Source organism: Centroberyx gerrardi, chromosome 5, assembly GCF_048128805.1.
Source record: "Centroberyx gerrardi isolate f3 chromosome 5, fCenGer3.hap1.cur.20231027, whole genome shotgun sequence".
Taxonomy (NCBI): domain Eukaryota; kingdom Metazoa; phylum Chordata; class Actinopteri; order Beryciformes; family Berycidae; genus Centroberyx; species Centroberyx gerrardi.
Genome location: NC_136001.1, coordinates 15,137,017 through 15,154,787, shown reverse-complemented (window position 1 = coordinate 15,154,787; position 17,771 = coordinate 15,137,017). Strand labels below are relative to the sequence as shown.

At 43.0% G+C, this 17,771-nt stretch overlaps 2 protein-coding genes across 3 annotated transcripts in view; one reads left to right on the top strand and one right to left on the bottom strand.

Moving 5' to 3' along the window:
* The window catches only part of prr13 (proline rich 13), a 116,420-nt gene that overhangs the window by 80,610 nt on the left and 18,039 nt on the right, over positions 1–17,771 (bottom strand). The window lies entirely within an intron of this gene.
* Positions 2,469–17,021, top strand: igsf8 (immunoglobulin superfamily, member 8). Of its 2 annotated transcripts, none has more exons than XM_071922694.2 (9): positions 2,469–2,614; positions 2,784–2,963; positions 5,642–6,022; positions 6,774–7,238; positions 9,420–9,598; positions 10,040–10,292; positions 11,856–12,314; positions 13,202–13,657; positions 13,925–17,021. In XM_071922694.2, exons 2-9 carry the CDS (start codon positions 2,912–2,914, stop codon positions 14,050–14,052), a joined length of 2,373 nt encoding a protein of 790 aa, XP_071778795.2. In that variant the 5' UTR covers positions 2,469–2,614; positions 2,784–2,911; the 3' UTR covers positions 14,053–17,021. The 2 variants fall into 2 exon arrangements, with proteins under 2 accessions (XP_071778795.2, XP_071778796.2); XM_071922695.2 differs by having other exon boundaries at positions 2,489–2,614; positions 2,787–2,963.

Genomic DNA, 17,771 nt, shown 5'->3' with positions numbered 1-17,771 from the left:
TTTACACTGACAGAAGCCTCAGTAGACCGGAATGCAATGCAGCCACAAGACATGCTGTGTTTTGAGTAATGGTAGTTGCACACCATGCAATTTCATGTGGCGCACAGTTTAATTCCATTAATTGTCTATGAGAAGCAAATAACGGTGTGCACATGGCGACGGGATGGGTGGCAGCATGAATCAGGCCTGCTGAAGCTGTAAAAGTTTATCATGATGGTCATGATGCGAGACCCAATCACATTCAGGCAAAAAACTAGAGATGGTTGATCTTCTTGGTGTGTTATGTTACCGGAGGTAACTGAAAACACTTGAGCTGTCAACTTTAGCTCTAGTACTCTAGTAGGCTAAACAAATAATGTTAGCTTGTTAGCCTAACTATCCCATCACATCCAAATAGCTGTAGCCACTGCTACTTAGCCAGCTAGCGAGCCATATAGCCTAAAGCACAATATCAAGATTGCATTTTCCACACATATGCTTTTGGATTTTATTTGGGCAAAATGAAACTTAGAAAATGATAAAATACAAAATAGGTCTCGATTAACAAACAATATTAAACAAACTGTATTTGCTCGGATCCTTGTCCCCAAAACACACCCAGTAAAATGTCCTCAATCGACTAGGCTACACAAAGCAAGTGGTCACGCTTGGTCTGTCTGTATGTACCATAACCAAATGATTCTCGCTCCATAACCACTGTCACCATTGCTCTCTCCACCTACATGTTGGAAATCATTAACTGGAGTAGAAGCAGACGAGGCAGGGTGAGGGAACCTGGGCATACCAAAACATTTAGGATACCAATAAACAGGATGTGATGTTACAATCCTTTGTGCCATAATCCAGGGTGAACATTCATACAGAATCCCAATTCAGATGTCAAAAAGAATGACGTACTCATCCACAAAATGGTGACTAGACAACATCAGTCTACACCGTCATAATCTACAGACCATCAGACAGGCAGCACCATTCACCAGCCACCTAATCTAAATGTTACAGGGTAGAGTGTGTGAGTTCAGGTATGTCACTGGGGTTATCAAGTGGGCACCTCCCATCCCATCACAACACATTTCATTGAATTAGGACCACACCACCTCCAGAAGGCTCAACAGTGATTTCCGAGCAGTGAGCAGAGTAGGCTGCTGGTTTTCTATCCTACCAACTAGTTAATTGCATTCACCTGGCGTCAGGTGGAAATCAGCCCCTGATTAGATGGCTAGAATGAAAACCAGGAGTGGTGGTGGCTCCCACATCCATTGTCCTTATCTAAGGCAGGTGCTAGACAGAACAGCAGTCAAAGGTGTAGAACAGTATGCACATTGCAAGGCTCCCAGAATGAAAAACCCAAACAACCCAACACTGGGTCCTGAGGACCAGGACTGAGAACTGCAGGCCTACTACCCTGTACCTATGCTTATAGGCCAGGGGTGGACAAGCATGTGCCATGGAGGGCAGAGAGTGTGCAAGTTTTACTAATCAGTGAAATCACCTGGTGTAGTCTTTGATTGGAATCAAAACCTGCATACTCTGCCCTCCATGGCATGCTTGCCCACCCCTGGTTTAGGTTTATCCCTAGTTCTCAACATTACTCAATAATACCTGAATTCGCTACTGATTTCAAATACAGTGAATTATTGGGACGGCTGACACACTGCTCAGCATTTCAGAAACTGAATTGTATCAGCAAACATTTTTTGCCTTTATTACACAGTGAAGAGAGACAGGAAAGACTGGGGAGGGAGAAAAGGGGAGGACATACGACAAAGGTCCTGGGCTGGATTGGAACCCATGACATCACAGTTACATGGCATGCACCTTAAACTACTGAGCCACCACGACATCCCAGTATAAAGTCTGTCTTAAAAGTAAATTACAACATCGCAAAATAACTCCTGGAATCCACTGAACATCATAAATTGCCTACCTAAACAGAGTAAGAATAGCCTATCCAACAGGGACGTTTCCTTCAACTATTAGAAATTAAAATTAAAAAAGTTATTTTACATTTGCGTTCTTGTGTTTTTTAAAACAACAATAGGCTATACTTCTGCTTCACTAACAACACTTCTAACTTGTTCTAAAATCACGGCTTCTCGTGGCTTTTGCTTAATTAAAAAAAAAGCCAATTTTAGACGGTGACAAAAGTCCCACAACTTCTTACACTCTGAACAAAAGACGTTTCTGATAGAAATCATTGACCTGAAAAGGCCATAGAATACATGGCGGGCTGTTGGCCTGCACTCTGGCGCCGCTCTGCGGTGTGATGAAAGACGTTGTTGTTTCAACCGCTTTCAACGCATGCTATTATTATTGGTTCAAAATGTCATCCTCGAATTCTTGGCCAATGGCTCCCGTCTATTTTCTTTTCTCAGGGTTTTTTGCATGCAGGCTCCTCCCTTTTTTGTTACCCCCCACCCCCCTCCGCCTCTTCGCCCCCAATTCACACACACACCAACCCCCTGTGATGCCAACCAACCCACGGCTGGACGGGACGGCGGCGTGTCTGTCGAGGCGGAGGTAACGTTAGTCTGAATAAAACGAGTCTGCATACTTACAAGAAAATTATGGAGCAATCGGTTTGTTGACAAAGATGCGACGATGCATGAGAAAGGTAACTGTTTTACAGGCTACATGTATGAATGTACACCTCCTATTCATACGCACTGCATGTTAGCTGATAGTGCTAACTCGCCATCCTAGCAGCCTAATCAAAATATTGTTGGGAATCCTTTTTTTGCACAAATAATTTGATGTTTTCTGTCCATTTGTTTGCCTAGAAGAAGGTTGCTCACCGCGGCGGGATGGATTATGAACGGCGATAAACGACAAGAGCAATAGAGAGAGAGAGAGAGGGAGAGAGAGAGAGAAATCTGAGTCGACATAATCCATCTGGACATCGGGGGGGAAGATGATGATGATGGCTTCGCTGAAAACAGCAGGATTCGTGTTTCTACAGTGGGGTGAGTCTAGTCTCACTACCTGTTTGCACCGCACACACAATCACCACTAAACCGCGTCCCCATCTGTCGAACAGCGACGCATTTGCATGATTGTCTCCCATGCCTACCAGCCAGGCATATGCTCTAATTAATTCTGCTCTGAATGTGCAGCAAGTGTGTTACATTTCATATGATTTGGACTGGCTTCTTTTAAAGCTGTGGGTCATCCCATCTTTATTTTCATGGGACGTTTATCAGCATTGATTGCCCACATCTCTGCTACCTACCTGCAATCAAAATGCAGAAGTGATGGATGCAAAAAAGAAAATCCCCCCAGAAACATTTTTATTCTCATGCGTGTTTGCTGAGCTAATTCAAGTGTGTCAGGAAGTCATTCCCAAAGTGAGCTCTTTTTAGAGGTTTCCACGGCGTCTATGGTCCCGAGCAATGAAGAGTAGTTTAATTTCACTAATATGTCACACCCTAAAAGTTAGCACAGTGAGAGAACACATAAATATAAATCCTTATAAGTTTAATTTCAGGAATATTTCACGCCCTAAAAATTAGCACGGTGAGAGAACATATAAATAGAAATCCTTATAAGTTTAATTTCACTAATATGTCACACCCTAAAAGTGAGAGAACATATAAATATAAGTCCTTATAAGTTTAATTTCACAAATAATTCATGCCCTAAAAGTGAGAGAACTTATAAGGATGACTGGATCATAAGTTTCACTCTCCCCACTGTTGCTCTCCTACAGGATGAATAGTTATATAAATCAAATCTAACAGGAGAAGTCTGTTCGGTTGGTTCTTGATAAGAAAAGGTTCGGGACCCCCTGTTGCAGACTGCCTAACCCAGACAGTGTTGAGTATTGTCACACGCTATGGTGTCCCCCAGCCCTATCAATCCAAGCCCAATGTTAATTAGGCCTTGATCCGCTTAAGCCTCCCACTAGTCTCCCATGGCATTATCTATGGGCGTGTTGTTATCAGGCTGTGGCTTGACTGTGTCTGTGTGTCAAAGCAGCAGTTGTTTCTAGGCCTCACACACAGACAGGGAGTGTCAAAACGCACCTGTCTAGTATTTCTAGTTGTTCAGGTAGCCATCAGTTAAAGGTGGGGTAAAGGATGTGTTGGTATAGTAGGTGGTGATCGTCCGTTTAGTTTCAGTTGGTGGGGGAATGTTGGCTATAAGTTTCAGAATGACTGCATCTCATTTGCATTTGGAGATGATGGGTTTTCACGTCCTTGCACCAATTGCTGATCAAAATCACATAGTGGGCATCTGACATTAAAGATCTGTACCTTCATTTTAAAATTTCAGACATGATGTTCTTATAGTTTAAGATTGTCTAAATATTTTTTGGTGAATATGAATAACTTCCAATAATAACTTGTTCCAAAATGTAAAGCACGGCGTCTCGTGGCTTTTACTTATTATTAAAAAAAAAAAATGCTACTTTATTTTAGACCCTGACAAAAGTCTCACAACTTCTTATATCGACTTCCTCCCAAAACTAGGAGGAAGTTCATTCATGTCAGGTCACGTGTGATTTTTGTTCTATTTTTTTTTTTTTTTTTTTCCAGGGTATGTTTTGAAGAGTTCTGCTCTGGTTGAGAGCTGTCTGTGCTGTTATGAAATAAAGCTAATTTGGGCATAAAAGGATAATAAAACTTTCTGTGAAGTCAGTCTTCCATACATTATCAGTAGAGCAGGTGCAGAAAGAATTGCCTGATGACGTCCCAGATTAGAGTCTTGCTTTCTGGACAAACTTGTTCCTGCTCCTGAATTTTACTTGAACTATTTGAGACCACAGGGATACAATTGAATTATTTTGTACAGTGTATTTTTGCTTTCAAAAGGAGGCACTTACAACAGGTCTGCATCTCTGGGGATGCAGAAGAGGGAGGTACAGAAAGGGTAAAATGTAAAATCCTCTGTAATGCTATCCTGTAAAATGGGGCCTCCTCCTTTGACTGAGTCAGTATCAGCATTGGAATATTTTAGGTAAGTACCCTAAACATGAAAGACTAGGTATCAAAGGAGAAGTTTCAGTGCCTGTGGCTGTAAAAGAGGGTTTCAGTGCTGAAATAGCCCTGGCTTATCTGACCCCATAACTATTTTGGAGAGATTTTAGGGATGTGGGGTGTGCAGCCAGACAATGCAAAGCAGTAAAACCCAGACACTTGAACCTGGGAGCTCACTGGTCTAACCCCTGAGGCACTCCCGCTGAATTTGTCTTGCCCATAACCAGAATCCAAAAAATCTGCCATGTAGACACTCTTCTATCAAACATTAAAACAACTGAAAATAACTAGAGTAAACTAAGAAGCCCACTGAAAGATTTGTCCCTGTTTCTTTATTAGATGTGTCATTATATTCAGGCTAACAGCTATCCTAGCTCTAGTTGTTGTGCTTCGTTTTTTTCCCACAGCTATGCTAATCTATTGATTCCCTGTTAGCCAGTCATCAGCTCAGGATATTGATCGGTGAGGCTGTGTACCAAACATGCTGCAAGGCAAGGCTGTGACCCAGTGGATTTGACATTGTCACTGTTCCCTCTCTTTCCTGCCTTGTCTATGACTGCCTCCATCTCTCTCTCTCTCTCTCTCTCTCTCTCTCTCTCTCTCTCTCTCTCTCTCTCTCTCTCTCTCCCTCCCCCACACCATCCCTACATCCCTCTCTTCCGCAGCGCTCCAGTATGCTTTGTGTCGCGATGTAACCCTTCCCCCTGGACCCGTCTACCGTGTGGCAGGGTTCCCCATCTCTCTGCCCTGCGCCGTATCGGGGTACGAGGGCCCACGCACCCAGGAGTTCGAGTGGTTCCTGTACAGGGAGGATGCTGGCGGGAGGCAGATGGGAGTCGTGTCCACCAGGGACCAGGGCTTTCCCTACGCCCCGTTCCAGGCCAGGGTGCGGGCCGGGGAGGTGAGGGTGGAGAGGGACTCGGGGGACAAGGCCAGGCTGGTGATCCAGAGGCTCCGGCCCGAAGACCAGGGAAAATACGAGTGCTACACACCCAGCACAGACAGTACCTACCAGGGGAATTACAGCGCCTCAATTGCTATCAAAGGTAAAGATATGCTTCCTGGTTGTGTTGCAACTATAGATAAAAAGACTAGTTTCGTTTTGATGTGCAGTGGAAACCAGCCTACTGACATGTTCAAGCTCCGTCAGGGGGTTTCAGTGTGATAAGCACACAGGAATATTTTATGAACTATTTTGTACTACGTCAACCAGATGGGTGACATTTTTCATTGAACAATCATACTTTGCGTCTCACTTGGCACATGACGACATTCCTCGTCCGAGGCTCTTATAGCCTATATACTATCCATCTGGACTTTGTACTCTGCTTTCCTCTCACCCTCTCTCTCTTTTTCTTTCTCTCTCCCTCTGTAAATTTGTTGCTCCTCACCCTATTATATTACATCCATCTGGTCAAGCTGTCAAAAACATTTTGGTAATTTTTACACCGTCCATATGTTTACTGATTATATTTCTATTCATCATTTTGCTTTATGTAGCACTCCTTTAAGTTTATAGGCTGAGCATTAGTTTTGCAGTCGAAGTATGTTATCATCATAATAGCCTGCTAATCCCCCCCCTTGCCAAAGCGGTGTCCAAAGCCAATGAGAGTAAACGGCTTGGACTCGCTCTCAGCTACCCCATTTCATGATTTGCTTTGGTGTTCTAAACATAGAAAGAATAAAGCACCACACAGGCAATAGAAATTAAATTTGGCATATTTTGTGTCCCATCTGGCTCCTGTTGCATCTCGCTACGACATTATTGTCTGTCTGTGTCTATTTGTACTCCCATAGTGATCCCTGACACACTCCAGATCAGCTATTCCCGCGCACTTTCTGGTCAGCCCGTGCCGGAGGGGGCGGAATTAACGCTGACATGTTCAGCTGGCGTCCAATCCAAGCAGCACACCCATCTGTCTATCACGTTTGGGAAGCGTGGTGGAGAAAGTTCGGAGAGCGGAGCAGGTGGAGAGGTCAGCACCGTCGGAGAGATTATCTCCATCGACAGGGTGCTGGGCGTGACTCCTGGAAGCAGCGGGTCTTACAAGAAGCGGTACGATGATGGAGAGATCACACTGGAGAAAAGGAATGGAGAGGGCGGACGGGATGTGTATGTGATGAAGATGAGCGCGGTGCAGGCAGAGGATACTGGGTCGTATTTCTGTGAGGCCTCACAGTGGATTCTGGACCCTGACGGATCGTGGCAGAAGATTGCACAGAGGATCCTGGATATTGGCAACCTAACTGTTCAGAAACTAGGTCAGTGTAACTAACTAGCTATGCCAGTATGTGTTGACATTTGCCAAAATTAGGATAGCATGCGGCACAGCCAGAATCAACATAGCTGGATATTTTCTGTTTGGGCAAGTGCCAAGGCCAGAACGTGCATGTTGCTCAACTGCTGTTTGTTTTGTGCAGCATTCAAAGTTCATGTGGGAAACATTTGCAAGAGAAAGAGGTTAGTAATGAAAACTCATTATAGTTGATTTGTTAAGCAGTCGCCCAAACAAAGGGCAGAAGATATCTCAAAATAATTTGGCTGCTCAGGGGCTCCAGTTACATAAAACCCCAGACATTAATATACAAAAGCAAATCAGACTACAGGCATACATTGTAGAGTTTCCAGAACCAACAAATGGAGTTTGGGACTCTGCAGGCTTGAGTCTTGAGAAACAGCTCAGGTTTGGTATCTGCTTGTCAGTTTAAGGCTCTTGATTATTTCTCCATTGTTGCCAAGGAAGTGGTGCCAATAGGTCTGCTCTTACAGAGCTGTTTGGTACATTGGGCTCTTTCCAGAATCCAGACACAAACCCTGGCTGACTGTATTATTCACTGCCTGGCTAATGCCTGACTTGCTGGCTGGCCAATTTACCGACTGGATGGATGGGTGTCCAACTAACTACAACTTGTTGCCTAGGTTGTCGACTGGCTGGGTAATTGGTTGGTTGGTCCTTGGTTAGCTGGCTTGACTGATTAACTTATCTGGCTGGTGACTGACTGGTTGGATGAATAAACTGTCAGACTCCCTGACTGACTAGCTAGATGCTTGGCTCTCTTGTTTACTACCCAGCCAGCTTTGATAGGTAGATAGCTGGCTAGCTGGCTAACTGACAGCATGCCCTGCTGCTTAGCTCAATTTAAAATCTAACGAGCTTGTGTAGAGCTAAAGCATTAAGTAATCTTTACTCCCACCTTGGCCCCTTGTAGGCTGCAAAGAGGATTTTTATCTTTCTGTCAGACCAACATGACCACATCCTTTAAGAACAGCACCACTGTCTCTGGCAGGCCTCTCTCAAGTATTTTTTCTAACCACCTAGAATGAAAATGTAACCTCAAACTTTCAGTAGGAGTTTTATGGCTCTTCAACAGATCATATAGTGTCTCCAGAGCTGTATGTTTGCTCTTGAACATAATTTTAATGTAACAACATACTGTTCAAGATAACAACCTAATATTTGTTGAGGTTCTTCATTTACATATTGTTGCTGATATGTATGTAGAAGTTATTAATACAGTAGTTTAGAGAGAGGTATCTAGTGGAGCTAAGACTTAATGAGGTCATGTCTTTTTCTTGAACAATGGCATTTACCGTAGTTAAAGCATAGGAGTTCATCAATGCATGTACTGTTATCTTTTCACACTTGCACTACTTAGTTCTGTAATGGTTTCTGGGCCCTGTAGTCTGTCTAATACAATGGTCTAGCATTTCCCCTTTTGTTTTGACAAATTATATAAATAATGCATCCATTGTTTAGCAGATCTTTGTTAAGAGAAATGTTGTAAATGAGGCCTTGCTTACAATGGACCGATGTCTGACTCCTTATAATGATACCACAGTAGGAATGCTTAGCCTATAAAACATTTACAATTTATTGCAATTAATTAAACAGTCATTCAGTCACCCTTGTACATGTAGACTAATGTACCAGGTGAATCCCCATTCACATCTGAGGCTTCACCCTTTCAGTCATAATAAAGTTTCTGTTGTCACACCTTGTGACCTGGTCAGGAATGTTAGAATTGTGTCTTTAATAAGAAACTTGATAATTAAGGACCCTAATTTAAGTGTAGGCTAACTGAGGAGTGACAAGGGATTACATTTAGAGAATGGAGAGATATGGTTGTCCTAACCTGCCATTATTTTATTATTATTACATTTGATTTTCTGATTACAATACCCGTTTATATCATTTTTGTTGGGTAGCATTTTTGTTTTCAGGGTGAGGTGGTGATCCAAGTCATCTCCCACCAATATGTAGTACAGTATTTACCCTACTATTCAATAGGTTCAACCAAATCTAGAGGAGCAGCCACCCCAGCCTAACAGAGATTATATATGTATTGGTTCCAGTGAAGATTTTTAGTGTCGGTACAGGTTTCTGTCCTCTTTCCATTTGCTCTAAGCTCGCTCTCTCTCTCTCTTCTTCTTCTTCTGTCCAGCGGAGGCTGTGAGTGTGACTTCGTTTCCCAGAGGGGAGGTGACCGTGCAGGCCGGTGCCCCTCTCAGCCTGACCTGTGAAGTGTCAGGGCTGTCGTCTGCGGGAAAGTCGGGCCTGTTGGTTCAGTGGATGAAGAGGGGCTCTGCTAGCAGTGACTTAGTGGGGACTAGAGGAGTAGAGGTATTGTGATTCTTATTCTGCTGACTTGTGTTGGCTGATTTGTTATTTGCAATGTACTGTTCACTGTCAGCTGTTGTGGGCAGTGTGGAGGCGGGGCTACTGTTTTCATCCTTGAATTGTAATCATTCTGTACCTGCATACTGTGCATACTGTGACTGTAACATAGAGCACAAATATAACTATGTACCTTATGTGGACATAAATCAATTTTTTGAGTGTGTGTGTGGATACATCAGTTGTTGTACACACCTGTGTCTGTAAATGAACGAATTAATGCAGTATGTATTAGACTGTAAATTGAAATCTGATTTATATAAACGGGAAGATGGCATGCATTATAATTTTGGCACAAACAATTCATATCAAAAATGTTTTTTTCTGTCTGTTTATACAAATCAAATTTCAATATACAGTGTAATACGTACTGTATTTTATTGTAAGGTGGAGGTGGCCCGGATAACCCCAGACGGTGTCGTCAGCTGGGGGGACGACCTCAGCCGAGCCAGCGGGGGCTCCATGGAGAAAGTGGCGGAGGGGAGGTACTCTCTGAAGCTGTTCTCGGCCCGCCCCTCCGACTCGGGAGTGTATCGGTGTGCGGTGAGTGTATACGCCGGTAGGAGTAACCCTGGCCCGTCTACTGCTGCCACATTCACCCAGAGGTCCGAGGGAGTCACTGTCAACCTCAAGACCAATGGTAAGAGGCTCTGTTTATGTCAACAATGACACACAGGCTTCAGCTGCATTATGTATTATCTACTATCTACCTGATTGATAGATTGCCTGTTGCATTGGATGAACTGTCTTCATATGCAAGTTTACTTGGATTGGGGCTGATTGGGCTTCTCTAGTCTGGTCAAGATGTTTATACAAAGTAGGCTAATTACATTTGAAATAAGAGTAAATTAGACTGAGTAGGATTATAAGACTCCCCAAAACAAACATGTTTTATGATCTCAGAGGATTTCATAGGCCAGAGTGAGGAATGTAGAAGATGATTGAGATTGATCAAGATCTACACACTTACACTGTAGGTCAAAGTACTGATTTGAGCCTTCGGTGGATTTTTTCAAATGTTTTTCGAACAAGGTAGCGCCACTCTTACTCAATATGTTTACTCATTCAGGGGACTTTAATAAAGTGTGGGAGTTAACGAGCTATTTCCTTAATTAATTGTGATACAATACTGGCTAAGATGCTAGCATTAGCCTACTTCTAGAAACTGTGGTATCCACTATTGTAGAACCAGATCAGACAGGCTTTATTAAAGGCCGGCATTCATTCCACAATCTTTTTGATATACTATACACAACATCTTCTTCCAAATCTCCTAAAATGATTATTCTATGGATGCTGAAAAAGCTTTTGATAGAGTAGAGTGGGGATACCTCTTTGAAACTTTGAATAGATTTGGGTTTGGTGAATGTTTCATATTGTGCGTTAGGCTACTTTATACTCAACCTACTGTCTGTATCCGCACCAACAATAATTATTCAGAATATTTTTGTTTGAGTAGAGGGACTAGACAGGGATGCCCTTTACCTCCTCTTCTGTTTGCAATTCTGTTTCTGTTTAACCTAGGACTTTCCACGCTGGTCCCTTCTTCCTCTTTCACTTGCTGGATGTATTAATTGCAAAATGAATATCCTTCTGAAGTTTTTATATTTGATTCAGGCAATTCCAACGTTTATCTCCAAGTCTTTTTTTTAGTAAACTAGACAGCAAAATTTCTCATTTCATTTGGGGTGAGAGAAATCCTAAAATTCTAAAACAAATACTCTAAAAACCTAAGGACCAAGGCGGGATGCCAATTGGTACCATCTACATTCTATCTTCCCTTCTCCTGAATGCTTACAAATGAATCCTCTGTGCGTAGTCCCTCCTCACTGTCTGCTTTATTATGCTCACCTTACCTGATCCCAGCAACAAAAGTGATCAACAATGTCATTGTAGAGCATAGCTTTCAAATCTGGAGGCAGCTGGCCATTTATTTCCTCTCCCCTTCATGCAAATCCCCTGTTCCCGCTATCCTTAGAGAGCAATGCTTTTGTCTCATGGCATAACAAGGAATTTTTTTCTTTTAAGGATTTATATATTGACGGAGTGTTTGCAACATTCGAACAACTTTGTGTGAAGTTTAGCCTAATCTATCACTCAACATTTCAGATATCTTCAATTACGAGATTTTGTCTGTAAGAATTCTACCGATTTCAACAAACAAGAACTATTGTCTGAACAACACTATCTCTTCCTTCCACAGAAGTGCTGGTGTCAGCAGTGGCTGAGCTTGCTCGTGGCCCCCAGCTGAAAAGAGGCAGCACCATCACCCTGATCTGCAACGTCACCGTGACAACCGCAAGTCCCGCCCAGCTACAGGTGCAGTGGCTGCAGCGGCCGTTCCCTGAGCCAGTTATCACCAAGGGAGAGAAGCCACCATCTGAACTGCCTCCTCCAAGGCCCCCAGTTGAAGGAAAACCCAGGCTGGTAGCTGCTCTCACGTACGAGGGTGTTGCGCAGATCTACGGCAGCGGTAGCGAGGTTAGCATCGACCGTCTGGCAGCTGACAGCTACAGACTGAGGGTCCACTCGGCCACCTTGAGGGACCAGGGCCTGTATGTGTGCCAGGCCGAGGTGTGGTGGCAGGACCCGCACGGAGGCTGGTACCCCACAGGGGTTAAAACAGAATCGTCTGCAGTGACCGTTCCTTTGTACTCCCAAGGTAAGTGACTACTATTGGTATTATTTATTTTATTACGGTAGTGATGGAGGATAATGGCGACAGATGACGAACTGAGGCCCCCTTTACACCTGGCATCAGCATGCATCTTGGATTAAGAGATATGATTTAGCTGGGTTACATTTACACCTGACATTGAAAGGCGTACACATTAAACATACATACACAAACAACATGCACATTAAAATTGGACATTTCTTGTCCTTGCAGTGCACGTCACTTCCACTGTATTTACATCTCAAAAACTGACAATATACACCTCATCTCGCTTGTACGCTTGCTTGCATCCTTGAGTATCCTGATAATCCATTTTTGACAAGTATGCTATCCAGGGTGCCTGCCATCTGTTTGATTTGCATACGCTTCCTGGCTGGATCCCAGTGCTTAAGTCTATGTCCGTTAACATTGTTCTGTTTACACTTAATTGTAAACACAGCAACTCAGCTGTGTTTTTTTTAGTTGTCTGTCTCTTGGAACAGAAGTGCTCTCCTTTCAGTCAGTGCTGCTGTCTACACCAGCTCTGTCACATGTGCGTCACTCCCACCTGCTCTGTCTTTTTACGCTTCAAGTCTAATGTTTTTTTCCTATACATAGGCTTTTAAACCCTTTACATACCAGTATTTTGGTGTATTTTCTCTGTCAACCAGACAATAGCTGAGAATGATCCCATCTCTCCGCAGTCACCTTCTGAGAAATGATTTTATGCAATCATAAAATAGAACACATTAGCAATATTTAGTTTTATTCAAACTAAATCATACATTCCAGTTTCACATTGTTCTTAGACTACTCTACATTTCCATCTTACCCTTCAATGAAACAAACAAGAACTATTGTCTGAACAACACTATCTCTTCCTACCCCAAAAGTGCTGGTGTCAGCGGTGGCTGAGCTTCCTCGTGGCCCTCTGCTGAAAAGAGGCAGCACCATCACCCTGATCTGCAACGTCACCGTGACAAACACAAGTCCCACCCAGCTACAGGTGCAGTGGCTGCAGCGGCCGATCCCTGAGCCAGTTATCACCAAGGGAGAGAAGCCACCATCTGAACTGCCTCCTCCAAGCCCCCCAGTTGAGGAAAAACCCAGGCTGGTAGCTGCTCTCACGTACGAGGGTGTTGCGCAGATCTACGCCAACGGTAGCGAGATTAGCATCGACCGTCTGGCAGCTGACAGCTACAGACTGAGGGTCCACTCGGCCACCTTGAGGGACCAGGGCCTGTATGTGTGCCAGGCCGAGGTGTGGTGGCAGAACCCACACGGAGGCTGGACCAACACAGGGGCTAAAGCAGAGTCGTCTGCAGTGACCGTTTACCTGTACGCCCGAGGTAAGTGACAACTGTTGGTATTACGGCATTAGCATGCCCCAGTTGTAATTGGATTACAGTAATAATAGGGTGGTAGTCTTTTTGTTGACTATTCATGTGCACATCTATTAAATTACAACTGAGATTGAGAGATTGTAACTGATCCTGCTGCACTGTTTTCTCTTTTAAAATAGGAAAATAGCAATTCTTACTTTTGTCATCTTCTTAACATTACCTTTCCTTCTTTGTTTCCCCCTCTCCTTAACTCTCATTTCCTCTCTCTCCCAGCTGCTGACCTCCTCCTCATCCCTTTGGTTATCGGAGTCTCCTCTGCCCTGTTTGTGGGCATTGTCATCATCGCCACGGTAACCTGTTGCTTCATGAAGCGCCTGGCAAGGCAGCGAGGTCAGAAATAGGTGTCCTGTGCCACTGCCTGTGTAAAATCTGAATGTTTTTGAAGAGGCAGAAGAGGTGACACATGGATCATAATGGATAAAATGGTCAAGAACTGACTTGAAGACAAAATGAAGTGGAAAAGTGACTCTTTTACCTTGTTAGCTAATTTCCTGTGCCCTAACGTACACCTGTGTAACAATACATGCCAAAAAAACAGTTTTTTATTTTCTTGTATTTTTATATCAAAACCCCAGTGCTTTCCTTCCTGGAAAACATTATATTTTTAGTGATTGCTGCATCGCTTACCAGTAGGCGTACATAAAATCCCAACCAATAATGTCACCATATTTTTTTTTTAACAACCCCACCTCCTCCACTCTAAGGGTTTTGTCCACTGCTTGCTCCAATAACAGGAGTGATGGAGGTGTTGGAGGAGGCGAGTCGTCCTCTGCAATGGGATGCAGGTTAGCATCCAGTTCTTTAGAGTCACTTTCCATGTTTGGTGTGGTCCAGCCCAAGCCACCTTTGAACGATCCCTCCCCACATTATGTCCTGACCTAACACTCTGTTTCAACCGGAAATGCGTTGAATTACAGAAGCAAGACGCCTTCGAAATGCCATTTCATGCTGTCTTTAAGAATTGGACTTGTGGAACATTTGTGTCGAGTTCTGGAGTAAAGAAGTTACTACAGGCTGGTTTTGAATCTCAAGGACACTGCAAAAGTGAAAAAGCATTGGTCCCATGGAAAGGCCAAGCAAACTGCCCATTCAGAAGTCACAGTTTGATTGTCCATATAAAATGGTACCAAATACCATTCAGTCCTTCAGATATTTTATATATTGCCTGTTGCATAGATCAGCCTAAATCAATGTCTACGCAGATTTAATGGTACTATTCAGAGTTGGGAAAATGTCAATCCAACAAAATATTCAGGTGGCAGGCTAAAATAACCTTACTCTGGTAATTTACAATGAACAAAGAATATTTTTCTTTTCACACATTGTTGATACTGTTTGATACTGTTACTTCCAAGTGTTCGCTGCTCAAACGGCATGCTATTTTATTACAGAACCAGTGATGTCTAAATGTGCATGCATGGTTAATCCACTCACTGCCAGACAGTCACATGAATGCTGATGTGAGCAGTACAGCTTCCAGAAAGTCTACATGAGGATAGGGACCTTCCACTGCCTGCAGTCCGGCACCGCTCTGCATGTAAACAAAGTCTCTGTCTGTGACTTAATAAGGAAAGCGCTGGCCAGGGACTTTCTAATGCCAAGACCATTTGCTTACCATTCTAAACAAAAGCATTCCTTGCCTGTTATGCTAAATGCTGTCGTGAGTTCTCTGTACATACTTGTATACATTTGACAAAGAGAAATAGAAGAGATATCAATTATGCACTGAGCTGAAGTATGTAAATACTCCATGAAGTTCAGCTGTTTTTTTTTACTTAATGTAAAAAGCAAGACTGTACTTGAAACGCCATGTTTGTCTTTGGCAAGACACACAAGTTTAACATTCTGCAGCAGTCTGTTCTGTTCTTTTGAAGCACTTGGACCAAAGTGGGACTGGGACCAAAGCCCCTTGGTATCCTTCTTTTACTTGATTTTCTTTCGGCTGAAAAGTCACTTTGCTGTACTTGAGCGAGTACTTTGAATTGTTTTTTCGATGGATGGTTCCTTTGCTGTTCTTGTCAAGTGGCTGAGATCGAAAAACAGTACTGTGAAAAAGAATTCCCCGTTTGTTACGATGAGTAATACACAAGCAGGAAAACTGTTCTGTTATTGCATGTTGTTCTGGATACTTGTCCCTGAGGTGAAAATGTCCCCAGCCATGCAGTCATATGACCAGACAGGGTTTAGTGAGGTCTCATTATCATCATCATCATATTTATCGTGTGGTTTAGTCTAAGCATTTCTTGTGCCAAGACTTATGACTAGTTCCTGCTGCTAGCCTGCAGAAATCTGTCTGACAGACAGATATGATATGTCTGCACACTTGAAATATGAATGAAATCCATCCTCCTTTCCCTTCCGTAAGTAAGTATGTAAGTTTGGCCATGCACGCATTTCTGCATAATGTTTACCAGTAATTTAAGGTGGGGTACATGATCTGTTCATGGAAAGGAAAGAGTATTTGTATCCAACCCGGGGCTCTCATTGAAAATGCTGCAGGTCGTCTCTCTAGCTCTTTATGCACCGAGACGCATACATTCCTCTCTCGGTCTCTCTGTCTGTCTCGCTCTTTCTCTCGGTTGGTTTCCCTGTGAGAGTCCCCTCTAAATCTCCCTATCCTGCCTAACCTGTGCTCTCTAAACCCTGATTATAAATGTTGTTCATGAACATTAGGGAATAAAATCACAGCTCTGCTTGCTTCCTGAGCCACTTTGTTCCAGATCAACTACTCAAAGCTGATTTGTTCCCCCACATACCCCACCCCCCCCACGTGATTACACGCATACACACACACATACACACACATACATCCATACACGCACACACGTGCACGCGCAGCAGCAGCACAGTGCAGGCCGACATTTCAGAGTGGAAGTAACTGAGTATCTGTGTGTTCACTGGTCTCTAATCCCTGTGTTTATGATTGCAGTGTGTGTCCCGCTGCCCTTCCCCCCTCTCACTGTGTTACAGTGTCAGTGTGGCTAGCATTCGATTCATTTAAATCTCTGTCCCCTGAGAACAGCAGCCACTTCTCAAAATTGTATTCTATTTTGTTGCACTGTATTATATTACAAAGACATAACATGCTCACAGTACAAAACTGCTGTCTATGTTGTGCTTAGTTTGAAGGCGTATTAACCGCTTAAATGAAGGTGTTATGTTTTGTATGGGTTGTTTACTTATGCTTTAATACCACTGTTCCTTTTTGCAATTTGCAGCTGTTGGAGGTAATGTTCAGTTTGTTTGTTATGGTGCTTTGGCAAAGCTGCCATTTGATAAACCAATAAACCACTCTGGATTTATAATGTTACTGTGGTATGTGTGTGTGTTTTTTCTAGTGCTCGAACAAAAGTCTGTTCTATGCAAAGAACCTGGACATGCTCAAATCAGAGGCCGTTGGAAAGCGCTGAGGTATTGCAGTACATTCTGTAATTTTGCGGAGCGGGAAATACTCCAATCTGTCTGAAAAAGTGTTCATGTGTGAGTTGAGGAATTTTTCCATCTATCAAAACCAGTAACTTTCTTGTGGTTGCTGCAGTTTCAAAGTTAGGACTAGCCAAGCAGAGGTTTGCACTCTTGTAGGCTGAAAGTACATTGTGATGGAAGTTTGGGAGTGAAGTTATGCTGCCAGTGTGCTGTGATACTACTTGCAAATAAATGCAAAAAAAGCATTACTAAGAACTATGTTGTACTATAGTGGGACACAACAATAAACAATCAGATTATCATCATCTGTCATACTGATATTTACTCATGCTTGACAGTCCCACAAATAGTGCAATGTATCTTTTTTTTAAACGTCTCACTGAAAATATTTTATGCGGCTGACTCTGGTTGGCAAATGTTCGGTGTAATGATGCACAAAAAGAAAACATGGGTTCATTTCATCCCAGGACAATAACACTGACTTTAGACTGCACCTTTATTTTGTGTCTTAGATCGATCTTAAGTGATGGAGTATGAGAACAGTTAATTTATTTATTTTTAATAGTTAAAAGTTAATTTTCATTGTAGGCTATAGTGAAAATTAAGTAGAGTAATAGTAGACTAGTAATTACAA

What these genes read in the sequence shown, in the direction of transcription:
- igsf8 (XM_071922694.2), top strand. Translation starts at nt 2,912, where the DNA reads ATGATGATGATGGCTTCGCTGAAAACAGCAGGATTCGTGTTTCTACAG. An exon ending in CCTAACTGTTCAGAAACTAG is followed by an intron (nt 7,239 to 9,419) that starts GTCAGTGTAACT and finishes TCTTCTGTCCAG; the next exon opens with CGGAGGCTGTGAGTGTGACT. An exon ending in CGTTTACCTGTACGCCCGAG is followed by an intron (nt 13,658 to 13,924) that starts GTAAGTGACAAC and finishes TCTCTCTCCCAG; the next exon opens with CTGCTGACCTCCTCCTCATC.